The 16,259-nt window shown below is 37.1% G+C and overlaps 1 protein-coding gene across 1 annotated transcript in view; it reads left to right on the top strand.

Annotated features, from left to right (window-relative positions):
• DNER (delta/notch like EGF repeat containing) overlaps nt 1–16,259 on the top strand; it is a 136,853-nt gene that overhangs the window by 96,980 nt on the left and 23,614 nt on the right. The window contains exon 8 of the mRNA XM_068955083.1: nt 8,377–8,601. Within this exon, the coding sequence (XP_068811184.1) occupies nt 8,377–8,601 (225 nt within the window). The remainder of the gene's footprint in view (nt 1–8,376; nt 8,602–16,259) is intronic.

Genomic DNA, 16,259 nt, shown 5'->3' with positions numbered 1-16,259 from the left:
CTTTGCCTTCTGCCTTCTTTCTTTGCCTTCTGCCTTCTTTCTTTGCCTTCTGCCTTCTTTCTTTGCCTTCTGCCTTCTTTCTTTGCCTTCTGCCTTCTTTCTTTGCCTTCTGCCTTCTTTCTTTGCCTTCTGCCTTCTTTCTTTGCCTTCTGCCTTCTTTCTTTGCCTTCTGCCTTCTTTCTTTGCCTTCTGCCTTCTTTCTTTGCCTTCTGCCTTCTTTCTTTGCCTTCTGCCTTCTTTCTTTGCCTTCTGCCTTCTTTCTTTGCCTTCTGCCTTCTTTCTTTGCCTTCTGCCTTCTTTCTTTGCCTTCTGCCTTCTTTCTTTGCCTTCTGCCTTCTTTCTTTGCCTTCTGCCTTCTTTCTTTGCCTTCTGCCTTCTTTCTTTGCCTTCTGCCTTCTTTCTTTGCCTTCTGCCTTCTTTCTTTGCCTTCTGCCTTCTTTCTTTGCCTTCTGCCTTCTTTCTTTGCCTTCTGCCTTCTTTCTTTGCCTTCTGCCTTCTTTCTTTGCCTTCTGCCTTCTTTCTTTGCCTTCTGCCTTCTTTCTTTGCCTTCTGCCTTCTTTCTTTGCCTTCTGCCTTCTTTCTTTGCCTTCTGCCTTCTTTCTTTGCCTTCTGCCTTCTTTCTTTGCCTTCTGCCTTCTTTCTTTGCCTTCTGCCTTCTTTCTTTGCCTTCTGCCTTCTTTCTTTGCCTAATCCAGATCTAGGTTTACTCAGTTTCCAGTTTGGTTCTGTTGCTTCAGGTATGCCTGTTTTGGTACCTTCATTTCAGCGCTCTGCTCTTTTTCCTTCTGGGCACATTGGTACCGTTTTCTTGATATTTTGGTATTTTACTTTGATGGTACTTCTGTTCTTATTATGTCTTGCAAACCTGTGTTCCTGTTCCTCTTGGGCTCTTGAGGTTTTCTGTGGTTTCTGAGTTTTCTTTTAAGGTACAATATGCCTTTAACTCTTCCAGAGGAAAGAAAAAAATTACTTAGCAACTCCTAAAAGTATCTCTCTGCCCATAGACCTCATTAACAGGTAAACGTGAAACTTTCGTGCAAGGTATCATTCATGTTTCTAAGAGCAGCCATATTATGGAGCTAGGATGGAGCTGCAGTTATTTCTGCTAGAAAGGATAGTCTTGTACACTCCATGTCTGATTCTCAGTCCCTTGCACATGAGCGTTATCTGGGAAAACCGTTCTCGGTTTGCACGAGCAAGTGCCATCTTGCATGTATGGTTGCTCTTCTTGAGTAAGCCTGTGGTAACTCAAAAGCAGCCCTGACGGTTCTCCCGGACTCGTTAATAATTACTGGTGCTTGGAGCAGTGAGTGCTCCCACTGAGATTTTGCAGCTGAACTTCCCATACATGTCCTCAGCATAAAGAAGGGAGACTGTCAGTGCAGTAGTGTCATTTGCCCTGTCTGCAAAGACCAGAAGACCAGTGCTCTTGCTCTGGAGAAGACTATGGGTTTAATAGAAATGAGGTATTGATTTCCTGTGTTGTTCTGGAAGATATACTAATGACAACAGGCTGAGGAATTCGGCTGTTTTGTGAAGGGAGGGAAAGGGTTAATCTTCTAGATGCTACAAAATTTATAAAATTTCTAAATTTACTAATGACAGCCTTTGCTGTGATTCTTCTGTCTTCTTTTGAAGCATTATCCTCCCATACAGGCATATTTTGAGAGCTTTAGTTTGCGTTTTGAAGAGTTTTGATTATTTTTGTAAATAAAGAATATTTAATTGAAAATTGCAGGTGCAGTAACTTGCAGATTTGTTATTTTTAGTGTCCTCAAATTTTCCTTTTCTGGAAAAAAAAAAAAAAACTGTTTCCAATTTAAGTGAGATCTCTTGCTCAGCTGCTGTTCTCCTACTGTGCTTAATAGCAATTGCTCGTTGAGAAGAGGCCTTTCTTTCTGAAGCGCTAATTCAGCACGGTGGGGGAAGGTCAGCCTACGAGCTCATATGTATGTAAAAACTAAAAGACTGGAGAATTTGGAGATATAATGTCGATGGGCAGAAAAGGATAAGAGAAGAGAGAAAGCATAGCAAAGGAAGAAGATAAAGATGGCAGAAGAAAAAAGAAAGAGTTGGAAATAATGAGGAATGATATGAACGTGGTACACCTATATCTCACAAATGAGATCTGTGGTTTATGAAAGAAGCATGTGAGAAGTTATGGAAGGTGAGCTTTTGAGGCATTGAAAGAGAAGCCTGGATTGAATATGAACATTTCATGAGTATTCTTTAGACAATTTTACTCTCTTAAGTGTCCTTTAATAAAGCTGAATTTAGTGTATTTTTAGACTTAACAGTTCCGTTTTGTGTAATATATTCTAGTTTTTAACATGCCAGGACTATGTCAGAAAATAAACTGTTATATGAAGATGTTGAGTCAACTTATTTAAAGAGGAAATTTGATTTTACACTCAAATCCATAATGAAGAGCTTAACACTGAATAAGTTTATTCAAAATTTTCAATCTTAATACTGATGCAGCAGAAATTATTGGGAAGAGGCTGTTTCGGATGTCTTGTTTACTGGGATATGGATCATTGATCATCATATTTAAAAGTTTTGTGACAATAAAAACACATTTAGTGAATATACCTTCAAATGCTCTTGCAAATACATTTCTAGGTGTCCTAAAACTCCATGCGTAGTAAAAGTATGTCAACATGACCATGGCTATTTGAAGTTCATACTCAGAATAATTCCATAAATATCCATATCGCTCTTTCAGATATGTGCTCTGATTTTCTTCTGCTTTTTGTAGTATATTACATACTCTTGTATTAACAGCAATCTTAATTCGTTCAATGCTAGTTGATTGGGATGGTGCTGCTCATTTTAGAAATTTGGTTACTTCAATTTCTTTAAATCAGTGAGAAGTACTAAAATTATATAAGTTCTGAAACCACCCTGAAGTGGAATTCAGTATGCAAATAATAATTAGAAACACATGCTGAAGGGGACTGGAAATAAGTGAAAGAAATTATAATATATCCTTGAGAGAGAGAGAGAAGCTAATAGACCTTTCTTACACAATTACTAAATTCATTGAAAACACAGTTAAAAGTATACTGAAAAGGTCCGATCACAGTTTGTGGTGAGGAAAGGCAAGTCACACTGGTCTGTTCTTTGCACATGCAAATTTTGTCAAGCTGATAAAGTGAAACAATTGATATGTGTATATATGTACATATTTGGAGTACTTTAGATGTTTGAAGAGCGTTTGAAAAGTTTATTTATAAGATAATATTAAAAACAATTAATAGTGGAATGTTGTTTTGAGAACAGCCAGATTATAGCAAACAAAGAGCAGATCAGTTATTAATAAGGAAGAAGTTAAACCTCTGTTGCAAGCTGTTTCTGAAGTTTTTGTTGCATACAGTTTTAATAACCTGGTGATGTGTTCAGAGGAACTATATCCAGTGTTACAGGAAAACATTAATCATTGATAAAAACAGTAAGCATTCACCTGGCCAAGCATATGAAACTTCAGCTTAGCTTGATGGCACTTTGTTACTTTTTGTACCTGGATAGAAATGGTAGAAATCTGTTTGTTCAGATTAATACATCTTGAAAAATACTCATCAGCTGTAATGGATTTTATAACCACCCTGTAGAAAGAAATCGAGAGAAAACAATGTTATAATTAGGGAGCTTACCTTCTAAATTACTTGAAATTTGCTTTTCAGAACTGATTTTCTTTTCCTTTTGCCATTTTCATTTCACTAGGCAAGTAGCTATAGCTGAGCGACACACTGAGCAAAAGTGCTCTAAAATAGCTGCTCGTAAGTGGAAACCAGTGGATTTGAATGTTCTTATTGTGGTTTCTGTGGTTTAACAAATACACAGCTTAACAGCTAAAGAAGACGCTATGTTGCGATTTGTATGTGTTGATTTGCAATAGCAGCTAGAAAATGCATATTAGCTCCGTGAATTTAAAGTGACAGGGAGAGCAGAAGTTGTTGCCTAGGTTAGGAATAGTGTAAATTTCACGGTCTTTATTTTGTCTGGGCTCTGTTGTTTATGTAAAAGCCTTTTTCTATATTATGTTTTGAAAATGTGATCCTAACTTCTTTAGGTTTGCATACAATAAAGCTATTTATTATCTTGATTCTGTGAAAGTAGGACACACAGCTGTTGCATATATAAGATTTCCCAAGGTTACTGGTGATTACAGAGTGCTGAATTCTTCGTATTACCATAATAGAGTTTAATTTACCTGAAGAACACTTTGTTGTTAATTCAGATTTTCTTATGGCTGTTTAGTTACTGGAACTTTCTGCTAATCTAATGTTTTTACCTGGCATCATTTCAAATTGCTCCTATTTTTAAAAGCCATCTTAATGCTTTAACTGGTTTAGCCTCTGTTCTTCTTCATCTGTTAAGTAGTAGCCAGGGTGAATTTCAGTCAAAGTCTTAAAACAGCATTCTAATTCTAATTATTTCTTGTTCCTTATGCCGAGTTTCTTTTTTCCCTTACAAAATTCTGGTGAAATTGCATGAGACATCTTGTCTCATAAAACAATTTTCTGAAGGGAAAAATGACCTGTATTTCTTTAATGCTTACCCCTGTATTTGAAATCTAAAGATTTTGTAATCACCGGTCCTAGCGTTCAGTCCTAGCGTGAAAACTTAATTTTTCACATTTGTGTATTTCCTGGAATTAGGTCTAACATGATAGCAAGGCAAGTTGGTTGTTCCACAGACTACATAAAAAGCAGTTGTACAGTACCCTCAGAAAATGCTTAACTTGATTTTTGCATAGCTCTTGGCTTTCGGTAGCCAAATAATTTAAGTCCCACCATGATCAGAGATCTATCTTTTATCCAAAGCTTTTCTGTCCCTACAAACATTTCCTGATCTTCTTTCTGCCGTTGCCTTGGAGGTCTGTAGCAATATATGAAATATATCACCCTAACTTACTAGTTTTACTGTTCTTGACTCATAGGTAAGCAAAAATATTTTATTGTGTCTTTGAGCAGTGTAGTTATTTCCTAATGTTGCCTTTCCACTTTACCTTCTATGTTACTGCTTTGGTAAATTTTGCGTTCAGATATGTTATAGCACTGGCAGTATTTACATTTTACTCATGTCTCTGTTATACCAATAATGACCTAGATGCTTTTGTGTTAGATAGCTGAAGAAAAATGCAGGGCTTGTTTATCTGTAGATAAATGGAAACCTGATTTTCCTTTTTCTCCAGCATTTTATTCTGCTTCCTGTCAATGTACCTCTGATTTTACTTGTTGAATCTATGATTTGTGTTCCATGTTTTCAGTGATTTTATTGATATTGATTTAAATGTAGAGTAAGAAACACCAAAATGTTAGATCTTCAATTCAGCTGTGTACTCGCTGTTGATTCTGGCATTTTCAACTCATGCATAAGATTTGAGCTTCCAGCGTGAACTAAACACGTTTCACAGTACAGTCAAAGATAGTACAAGGGCAACATGTTTTCGTGTATTTTAAACCTGCGTATGTTCTTGAAGTGCTTTGTCACTTGAAACATCAGCCATCTGCCGGTAAGTGTCCCTCTGTAGGGAAGATTGTTGAAAAGGTTATAGTGAAGCAGCATCGGTATCATTGTGTGACCTCAGATCTCCTTGATCCTTTTTAATCTGGTTTCAGAGTTGGTGTAGAGATTTCAATGGACTCATTGGCTGATCTGCTCATGGTTACAGTTCTAAGTCTTTGCAGATTCTTTTAAATCTGTCTGGGATTTTATAATGCAGCATGGGCTTGTTCAGTTTGTCAGCAAGCTGTTGCTGGAATTATGTATTTGGTTTTAGTGGTTCCATTCTTTCCAATTTCTGATGGTTTTACAGTGATCACTTACAGGAGGACTTCTAATACAGGAATCTACAGTAGCTGTTTTTAAGCTCTCCCTCTTAACATCGGGGTCAGGTTTTCTTGAAGAGACCGGTGGAGCCCTCTGAGCCAGAGGATGGAGAGGGCAGGAGTCTCTTGCCTATGTTCTCGGACAGTGCCGTGCCAGCTCTGCTTTGCTTCCCTGGACTGTTGCTAAGATTAGAAATTACTTACAAGTAACAAAAATTTAGTCTGTAGCTCTGGAGATTTTCTTTTTGGGTTTTTTTATTTGTTTGAAGTAAGTTTTATGAAAATTGAGGAAAATGTGACTTTTTCAATCATTTGCCCAAAATCCAATATTTTCGGGGTGCCTCTAAAAGCCTGATGCCCACAGTGCTCACGGGTGTCCTCGTTTTCTCTGGAACCCACAGGGCAGTTGCGACCCTTCCATTTCTTCCTTAATCGCAGTGATCTGTGTTAATTCTCTGAGCAGATCACTATAGTATGCTCTGTGTGGGTTACTCAGCATCGGTTAGTTTCCGTTTTCCCTCTTGCTCATGGAGTTCACTGAGATTTTGCGGATCTAGAAAAAATGGAGTGTGTCTCCTTGAGAGAACCTTGAGGGTATGTAGAATGAGTTGCTGGTCTCCATTTTATTTGATGCTGGAATCATCCTTGGTCTGTTTATCTCAGCAGAGGGCCCTCACTTGCTCCTCAGGTCTTGGAGCTCAGTCATGTTGACAGACTGTACTCAGGTCACTAGATCTTTCTTCTGGCCTGGGTTATTAGCGATTCAGATCAGTCAAGAAAAACTGTAGAATTTGAACTTTTTGGTAAATGCTTGTTTTGTATTGTTAAATTTTAAAATGTAGATTAATCTATTTCTTTTTATGCACTTGTTCTCAGAAATGCCAACTTTCTGTCCTGCTATTCACGATTACAGTGGTAGAACTACTGTAAAACCAGGTTACAATTTAATTCACCTGGATATGTGAATCATGACTAATTAGAAAAGAAAGAAACTCAAAATGCCCTTAAAGTAACATATCTGTCAAAATTATTTTAAAAGTATTTCTTGATAAAGTATACTTTAGTTGCAGGTGAAATGTTGTTGTTTGGAATAAAGAAAATACTTTCTCAGGCAGTAATAGATATCAAGAGATGCTGAAAAGTATGTATTAAATGTGATATTTTGTCTTACTTTTGGCATTCCTCACAACCGTTATAACATATAAGGAATCAGTTCTAATTCATCAACTGCTTTTAATCCAGTAGTTAGACTTTATAGATACAAAAAACTGTAGAAGTATGGCCAAAAATCCCCTTCATTCCACCAGGGATAGGACTTAATCCAAAGTGTCATCTGTCATTGTTTGTTTTCATGCTCTGAGTCATTTGCAGGCTGTTATACAGAGCAAAGCTACTTCCTCCATCTTGATCCTTTCTCTCACCATCAGGCACATTTGGAGGGGATATTTGTTTTTTTTTTCTTCTTTCTGGTTAAATATTTTTTATGAGCCCTGGCACAGTTTTTTCATGCATTTGATTATTTTTTCCTCCAGTATCTGAAGGGTGTCTGAAATGCGATTGCAGTCTCCTCAGCGGCAGTGGCAATGTGGCCTGTTCTGTTTTTTTAGATTGGCATGACTGCTTTGGTTTATCCTTTCCATTACAGTGGATTTGTTAGCTAGCTTGACAGCTCTTGGGTGGAGGCTGGCCTGATTTGCTCCTAACTCGTCATTCCTAGTGATTAGCACATTGAACTTTTAAGAACTGTTTTACCATATAGGATCTTCCAGGAAATATTGACTAGGCGTGTTTGTTCTGTTGAGCCTGAAAAGCCACGATCTGTAAGAATGGACCAAACATTCATCAAAAGATTTTATACTTAAATGGAAAAACTAATTTACTGTTTTATTTGGAAGGGTGGTAGAATTCAAATGTTCTTTTCTGTTTTGTTTTAGGGTACAATAGCCATACTTCAAACGTCACTATATGATATATAGGATACAAACTATTGTTAGTGTACTGTAACTTATTCAAGTATTCATTCTTTTCTACATTTCATTAAAAAAAAAAATCTTCCTCGCAAGCGTATGTTTTCCTTTATCTCATTTTTACGTGATGTTGTTTCAATAAATCAGTTTCTCACCTGCTAATTAGAAGTGAATTGCTCTTAGTGAAACTCAGGTAAACTCATGTGCTTCTTAGAGGCTGTTCTTCTTATCATAGACGTCACCAGTAATGAAACAAGATCGGTTTTGGTGTTCTCCCCCTCCTTCTCCCCCTTCAGAAAGTGGATAAGCAGTGTCAGTTTCAGCAAATCTTTTGCACTTTGCTGCTTTTATCATATGATCCTGTGATTCTACCTGAAACACGTCATATTATACCATGTAAAATTAGCTGGTGAAATTAGAATGCTATGTATATAGGAAATCTGTATTTTTGTAATTTTCGTAGAATAAAAAATACAAATACAGATATGCCAATGGCTTTAATTTAACTTACTTTAATTATTAAACTTGTATATGTGCCAAAGTGTTTACTTACCAAAGTCATTTATTTCTTTTAGGGTTTTTAGGAACCTCTTGTGAAGACAAAATAGACCCCTGTGCTTCATCTCCGTGCCAAAACAATGGAACCTGTTATGCAGATAGACTGGCTTTCTCCTGCAGTTGTAGTCCTGGATTTACGGGACTTGTGTGTGCTCAGCTGATTGACTTCTGCGCTCTGAATCCTTGCGCACACGGCATTTGTCGCAGTGTTGGAACCAGTTACAAATGCCTCTGTATCCCTGGTTTGTACCAACAGTTCAATGTTTTGTAAATCTTCTAATATTTTTTGTGAGGCTTGCAATATATAGTTTAAAATTACTTCCTTTTTTCTTTTCAGTATATAAAACACATTGATCAGATGTTCTATCTGTTTAAAATAATAATAGGAATCTACACATTCCCTTTGGAAAATCAGAAATTGCAGGGTAAGCACTGAAAATACCCACTGAGTTCCATGTGGCTTGGTTTGTAGTTACAGCTGTATTATAAAATATTAGTCTGCAGGATAAATCTGTTTAAGGTGAGAAATCAATGTCCTTGAAATTACAAAATTTGGTAGAGAGAATGGAAAATGTGAAGCTGATCATTGGGCAAGGAGTGGAAACACAAGGTAACTGAACATAGGCACTGAAGGGGGGAAAAAAAATTACCCCAAAGGGTTTAGTTCTGCCATCTGTGTTTATATAAATTCTCTCTTTGGTAGTTCCAGTGGTTCTGCTCAGGTGGGTGTAGCTAGTGGACTCAGGTGGTAACTTTGGTAAAGTAGCTTAGCGATGCATCGTGTCTGGGTTGCTTTGAAGGAACTATTTTTTTTTTTTTTGCTTAACAACTCCAGATTTTTTTCTTTTTCATTGTACCAATGTATCCAGGCATTTTGAGGTGCTGATGGCTCCTTTATACATTCCAGCAGTGAAAATTAATGGGTAAATGTAGCAGTTAAAACGAATGGTATCATGTGTTGCCTTTGTAAACAAATGGAATAAAAGAGTATACTTTATTGCACGTTCACTGCTACTTAAACATTTGCAGTGAAAACCAATAATCTTTGTTTACATGTGAAAAATTATGGCACTATTCTTTTAAAAAATAGCCTTTTCCTATGAAGCTATAAACTTGAAAACTGCAAAAACTAAGGGGGCAAAATATCCCCACAGTGCAAAAATAAAGGAGTGAAACTGGATAGTTAGTAGCTCTATATAACGCTGTTATCTGATGTTATAGTCTGAAGTTCTGCTCAGTGTTATGCCTGCTCTCTGCTTCTTTGCCTTGGCTTCTAAGGAAACCAGTCACAAATCTCCATCTCCGCCTCTTTTCCCTTCCTCCTCATTTAGTAGGATGTGGAGGAAGCAAACCAATTGCAAACATATTGCCTAAAATAGGCAAGTACTCACATAGATTTCCAGTCTGAATGTTACTACATTCAGCATCCAGATGTTTTCCTTTGGCTTGTTCATAGAATCAAGAAAACTTTTTTTCTCTTCCAGAAAGGAGCTTCCTTTCTTGTCTAGAAAGAAGCCCGCAATCTGTTCCTAGAATACTTTTCTCTTTAGATTAGGAGTAGTGATGCGTAGGACAAAAAGAAAGTAAAAATAGCTGTTTGGTTTAATTTGACTTTAATGTGTTATTGGCATTTTGAGGAAGAAACGTCAGATGTCACTGCTTGCTGCTTCCCTTTCTCATGTCTTTAGAGCAAGGTGAAACGTAGAGAACTTTCCTATTTTCCTCGGTAGGAGTGAGCTTTCATCTGATGTTCTGTAGCCCGTAAAACTGGTATTTCATGTGCAAAGGGATCCCTGAAGACCCAGGAAAGAATTATCAGCTTATGTCTTTGTCTTGGATGGCATATAGAGTGCACACTTCAGAGCGTTACTTTCAGTAACTGATGTGTGTGGTCTTTGAGGAAATTTCAGTTGTTGAGAGTAAAGTTTGAAACTGCCTAAGGATGAAAGCATTCATCATTCTGTAGGAGCAATGGATCGGTTTTTGAAAATAAGTCATCACTCATTAAATCAATAAATGTTAAAAGAACAGGCTTCAGCGTTATGAACGCGGCAGCATAAAGAATCCTGCTGGGTAGCAAGATTCTAGCTGATGCGTGCTGTCCGGGGAGGGAAGCCACAGTACATTTGTGTGGTTTCACAGCACTATTGCTGAAATGTTCTTCTTGCAATGTGTTTTGATTTTGAAATGAAGATACTTTGATATTAGACGTGACAGCTAGCTATGTATTACTTGTCGCAGTTACAAAGGTTGTGTGTACATATTAAAGTCATCCTCATCAAGAGCGTAATGTAACAGTGAAGTATGTTTTCACTAAATTTTATAAAGCGTGTAAGCAAAGGTAATTTTGGAACTCAGTTCAATGAGCAGTAGTAACTTTTCCAGACTGTCTAGTTTTCTTTGCGTTGATTCTGATAGCTCTGAGTTTAGCTGGTATAGAAAACACTACCCTTTGGGCATTTTGTGCTGAATTGTTTCTCCAGTGGAATGCACCAGTTTTGTTTCTAGATAGAGAGAATCTCTGATAAAATGTACTAATGCAGCACTTTTTAAAAGTGTCGGAAGTTGATCACTGCTACTTAGAGACAAGGAAAGGACTTGAACTATCAGAAATTTTCTTTGTGAGAGGTACTCTCAAGTGGACAGAACCTAATGGAAATTTGTATTTGACAGATTTGTACTTAAATCACGTTTCCTTTTTATAAAAGGAAAAAATACGAATGTGAAATGGCAGATTATACGTACGATATTAGTATTATCTCAGAATTCACTTGCTGTCCAGCAGACATGAACTTACACAAGGAAGATTATAAGAAACTCACCAAAAAAAAAATAAAATAAAGAGCCTCCATCTTATGGACAGTTTTTCAGGGTGTGTCCTGAATTCTTCTGCTGACAGCTTTTCGTAAACTGGAGGGTAAGTATATTTTCGTGGCAAGAGATGTCAAGTTCCTTAGGTAACACCAAATGTTTTTATCTCAGGTGACTCCATGAATGGTACGGGCAGTTTTCCTCTGGGCTGAAGAATGGCATTATGTCAGACAAAAGTACTATTTCCTTAGGTGCTTTTTTAAATATATGTTTCAGGGGGTGAAGAGGAAGAGTCTTTCATTACAAATTTCCAGTCTGTCTTTTTGAAATATTTTACTGCTTTGCTGTTGGTTTGCATAATGGAGGAACCCCTAGAGAATAGTACTGGGTATTGAGATGAAGAGTAACAGGCCTAATCATATTTAAATATAGCTAGCATATCCTGTTTTATCAGCAGAACAAACTAGAATCCTTATCAGTTGGTAATTAGTTCCATATCTGACAAAAATAACTTTTTGATTGCAGGTAGTTGAACTTGCCAGGTGCCGTTTGTCTAAATTCATTTTTAGAACTGAGGATTGTATAGTTCAATATTTACCCCTTCATTTCTGATATTCTTTTCCACTCCCAGCCTCTAGTAGAACTAAATAGCAGAAGGAGTAAAAAGAATAAATCGATTTGAGGTTCAAAAAAAATCCAGGGAGACAGGAAGAAAACCTCAGCCGGTAGCAATGTGAGAGCTGTGGAAGCATCATCCTATTCTTTGACCACCTAGTTAGTTATTTTGTCAACTTGTTCAGCTTCTGAACATAAAACTGCTGTTTTTCTAGCTATTCACAGTAGAAGCAGCTAGGGCACAGTTAAGAAACATCTTTACAGAGGCTGGAGAAACTGCTAAGATGAGGAGCTTCCTAACTGGACAACAGGGAAAGTCCTCAAAGTATTTCAGTGTCTTTTGATCTGTAAGTGCTTTCTGATATGTGACTGAAACAACATTTGATTAAAAAAATAAAGATTGATGAAGAACTATGTTAAGAATACCAGTGCTGTGCATGCTCTGACAAATTCTGAGAAGAACTGACAGGAAGCAAATGCTTTGAGTTGTAGAAGTTGAAACACAGAAAGAGATACTGTAGTCTTGTATAATCCAGGAGAAGATAAGCCAAATCAACAGAAATCTGGACTTCACAGTTAGTGTAAAAATTTGCTTCTCATTTTCTAGTGTGAGAAGGGATCTGATTTTTGAACTGGGGTACTGGGAGCTGTCCAGCATGAGGTTTCTTTCAGAAGTCATCCACTGTAGGAAAAACCAGGTATTTCCAATTTGAAGAAAATCTGGGAAGTTTTAATCTTCTCCAGCACGCACTTTGCTTGCAGTTCAAACAACAAAAAGCTAGTTAAATATTCTTGGCAAAATAAATTCTTTTTTTCCCCTGAAACTTATCACCTAAATCTGAATAAAAGTTATTGATTAGTTTTGTTCAAAATAATTGTTTGGCACTCAAGTTTAAAAATAATCTCTCACCTCTTCTGTTATGGAAACCTATTTTGATTTAAACAGTATTGGTGCAAGTAAAAGTTTGCCAGATCATGAGTCAGAGAGGTTGCGTCCAAGACCATGTATGACGCTTCTTTAGTTGAACTGTTTTGTGTTGCTCCATGTGTGAAATGTTATATGAAGCATTTAAGGAATTGATTTATGTATTTCCAAACCTTTTGTAGACCACTGTAAACTTTATTTTTAAAAATGCAGATTTGTTCTAGAGGGGCTTTCCTCTGCAAATAAGGAAATATTACTTCCTTAAGATAGAAGTAGAAATAAATGTCAAATTGGGAGAGTTTGTCATGAATTTATCCATGATAAATGGATAATTTACTTCAGAAGAATTTTAAACAACTGCAATTCAGCTGTAGCAAGGTAGGAATAATCAGTATTGTTTGTTTCCTTCTTTCTTGTGTCTTTTTATTATCTGTTCTCCATTATGGTTTTTGCAGGTTGCTCCCCCCCCGATGGGGGATCTTTTTTCCTCGTAGGTTGTCAGCAGGTTTGGAACCAATCATCTTCAGGCTTTTTCCTCATGAGTTAAAAGCATAACAGATAGTTAACTACTTTGTAGATCAGCATTTGGAAGACGGCATGACACACACTTTGCCATTGGTCTGTATAGTTATTTATAAGGCACACATGAACAGCTAAATTTGAGGATTCGTAGGTTATAATTCCTAAATAAGAAAAGAAGGGGCTGTAGAGCATGGGCAAACGCACATTTTTGGTATCTTCATCAAAAGGCAACGTGATAAAGTAGATGAGTTATGCCTCTGATGTATTAAAAAGCTGGGTTCTGTTCACAGTTTTGCCTGCAGAGGCCTTAGCAGCCACTGTTGCGTTACTTGCAAAATGGATGAATATGATTTGTGTGTGTTTTGGTAGCATTATCAACGGTTAATAATAAATATTCTGACTGCATAGAGTTATTACCATATATTGGTGGGAAAGAAATGATCTTTGCCTCTTGAGAGCTTGAGGCTTCCAGGCTCTCAGCTGCCGTGTCCCGACTCCTTGATTACACAGTTCCTTTATGGGGATCTTTTATTTTCAAGCCAATCACTGTATTTGTATACAATGTTTCTTAGATATATTAATGGTAATTTTATCAAATGACGTTTTAGAATGCTCTTCTGTATTGGTTAGGTAGTGTATCTGAAACATACCGTCTTGAAACCTTCAGAGCCCATCAATTGCACTAAATTTTTTGTAGTCAGTCCTAGGAAGCTGAATTCTTTTTCTGAGGTTTCTGAGGTATCTGAGAGAAGATGACATTTCTTATTACGGAGGCAAAGGACTGCAGAATTTTGCTTATATCTGCAACCTGAATGCTGTCCTTTCTTTATGCACTGTTTCTACCAGCAGGCATACAGTGTCAGCTGGATTTTCATCTGTGTTACTTCTGCCTCAAAAATTAAACAAGAGAGGAATTTTAAACAGTTCCAATTAGCCCAAGGTCTTTGAAAGTCTCCTTGCCTGGTAGGCAGTTCGGTTTCCATGTTTTCTGACCAGTGTGCAGATTTGAAGAATGATAAATGATAGTTGTTATACTTGCATATCTGCAAAATTTGCAGAACACATACAACCAGTCATTTGCAACTTATTTTGTTGGGTTGGCTCTCATTGTAAGCATGGTTTTAGATAACCTATGCGATCTAATATCTTATATAAAAAAGCTAATTTGTGTAAATTAACCGGAAAAGCAGTTTTTGAATGTTCCTTTTTCAAAATGGAAAAACAAAATAAAATGCGTAAGCCATTTCTGAGTTGAATATAGGACTTCTTCAAATGTCCTGCTGGGAGGGCTCTGAGGAATTCAAAAGCCTATACAATAATACATACAGCAGTAGCTATTATATGTGTTGTTTTTCAATTGCACGTGAAACTTTACCAGTAAGCCTTTAATTGTATGCTTACATACAGAAAACATTGATCAGTCAGCATCAGGTTTCAGGTGACATATCCATAACTTTGATATTTGTGTTCTCAGTTTTTCAGAGAAACCTTGCTGTTGTGTTTTAGCAATGAATTGTATTATATTTAAACTTCTTACAGCCTTAGTTTTCCTAAGAACAGGACTGAACTGGGGAGAGGAAAAATCTAAGGCTACAAACTCAACTTTGAGCAGAAATGATTTGCTGAATGCAAGGATTTTTGTTAGTGGGGGAAACATTTCCTGTTTTCTGTTTGCATACTGCCTGCCTGCCTTCCAGTGCAATAGGATATCAATGCAATAGTTTTAGTGAGATTAAAAGAAGTTAAATTATTAGTTTAACATGAATGCCCATTGTCCTTTTAGGTCCCAGTTCTGTGCTTGGAATCACGTTGAGCATATCCTTGGATCCATGTGAAATTGTGTTGATTTTGCTGGGTCTCCTCGATCTGCCTTGCTCAGGGTTCTGGGTCATGCAGTGTAGAGTTACGCAGTTCTAAAGATGATCTCAAGATAAAACCTTGCAGAGAGGTTGGGAATAAATTATTATTCCTTATTGCCTGGTCCTCTATAAAATAACAAAGAAATACCCAGTGTTTGGACATTTGATTCATAGTTTAAATGTCTTGAGTTTTCATGTGTATCACCTGCTCAAGAACTGTTCTGGGTTAAGAAAAATTCTTGTGATCATTTGTTGGACTGCTTATTTAGAGCCTGATTCATGAAACCGGTGGGACCCCTGCAGTGTCTTTTCACAAAACATTCATTTAGTTCCTGAATTTCTTTTTAATTTTGTCTGGCCCGAAGTGGAAAAAAATCTATCTAGAAATTGAATAACTTTATCTAGCAGTGAACTTTTGCATTTGATTTTCTTAAAGACATAGAGGAATGGAATTTGAAAATACAAATTGCATGTACAGACATAAATACCTGCACCCTACTGTATAAATATATACAATAGCACAGACAGAACATTTAAGAAGAGGAGCAGCTCTCTTCAGGGCATGGAGAGTAGTGGCAACTTCAGATGTAACACCGAGGAGTAAGTTTCTTTTACTGTGGCTTTTTGCTCATGTAGCTTAATTAGACAGGCATAGGAGCATAGGTTTGTCTCAGTGCATCTGCAGAGGCAGGTGCAACATCTGTCCGTAGCAGTAGCAATTTTTCTTTACTCTGTCTTTTCCATTCCCATATTTTGAAGCTGGGAAAGGAAATGCAAGCTCTGTCAGAAGTGGCTTTAGGTTAATTCCAGTTCCAGACTGCCTGGGAGCCCTCTTTTGCCTCTGTTTCATCATCCTCTTCTCACCTCTGCTTTAACAAAACCCTCTATGCAATCTGGCCGTGGCTGATAAGCATGCCTTCCTACCTTCTTGCCATCTGGAGCAACTTTTCTCTCTTTCTTACTTATTTAATTACTATGTAGTCTCAGATTTTAACAGAACACACTTTTCCTCCTTGACTGTATGATACGTAATTCTCTGAAGAGTTTAAGTTTGGATCATGTATGAATTGATGGAGTACTCTGCAAAGCACAGTTCTTTTGCATTGTATCCCCTTTGGCCTTCCCACAAAAATGGGGCTTTTGTCCTTCTATCTTGATTTGCTGAAGC

This window comes from Struthio camelus, chromosome 9 (assembly GCF_040807025.1).
Source record: "Struthio camelus isolate bStrCam1 chromosome 9, bStrCam1.hap1, whole genome shotgun sequence".
Classification (NCBI taxonomy): Eukaryota; Metazoa; Chordata; class Aves; order Struthioniformes; family Struthionidae; genus Struthio; species Struthio camelus.
The sequence above is the reverse complement of the archived record's forward strand: the minus strand, read 5'-3'. Positions and strand labels throughout refer to the sequence as shown.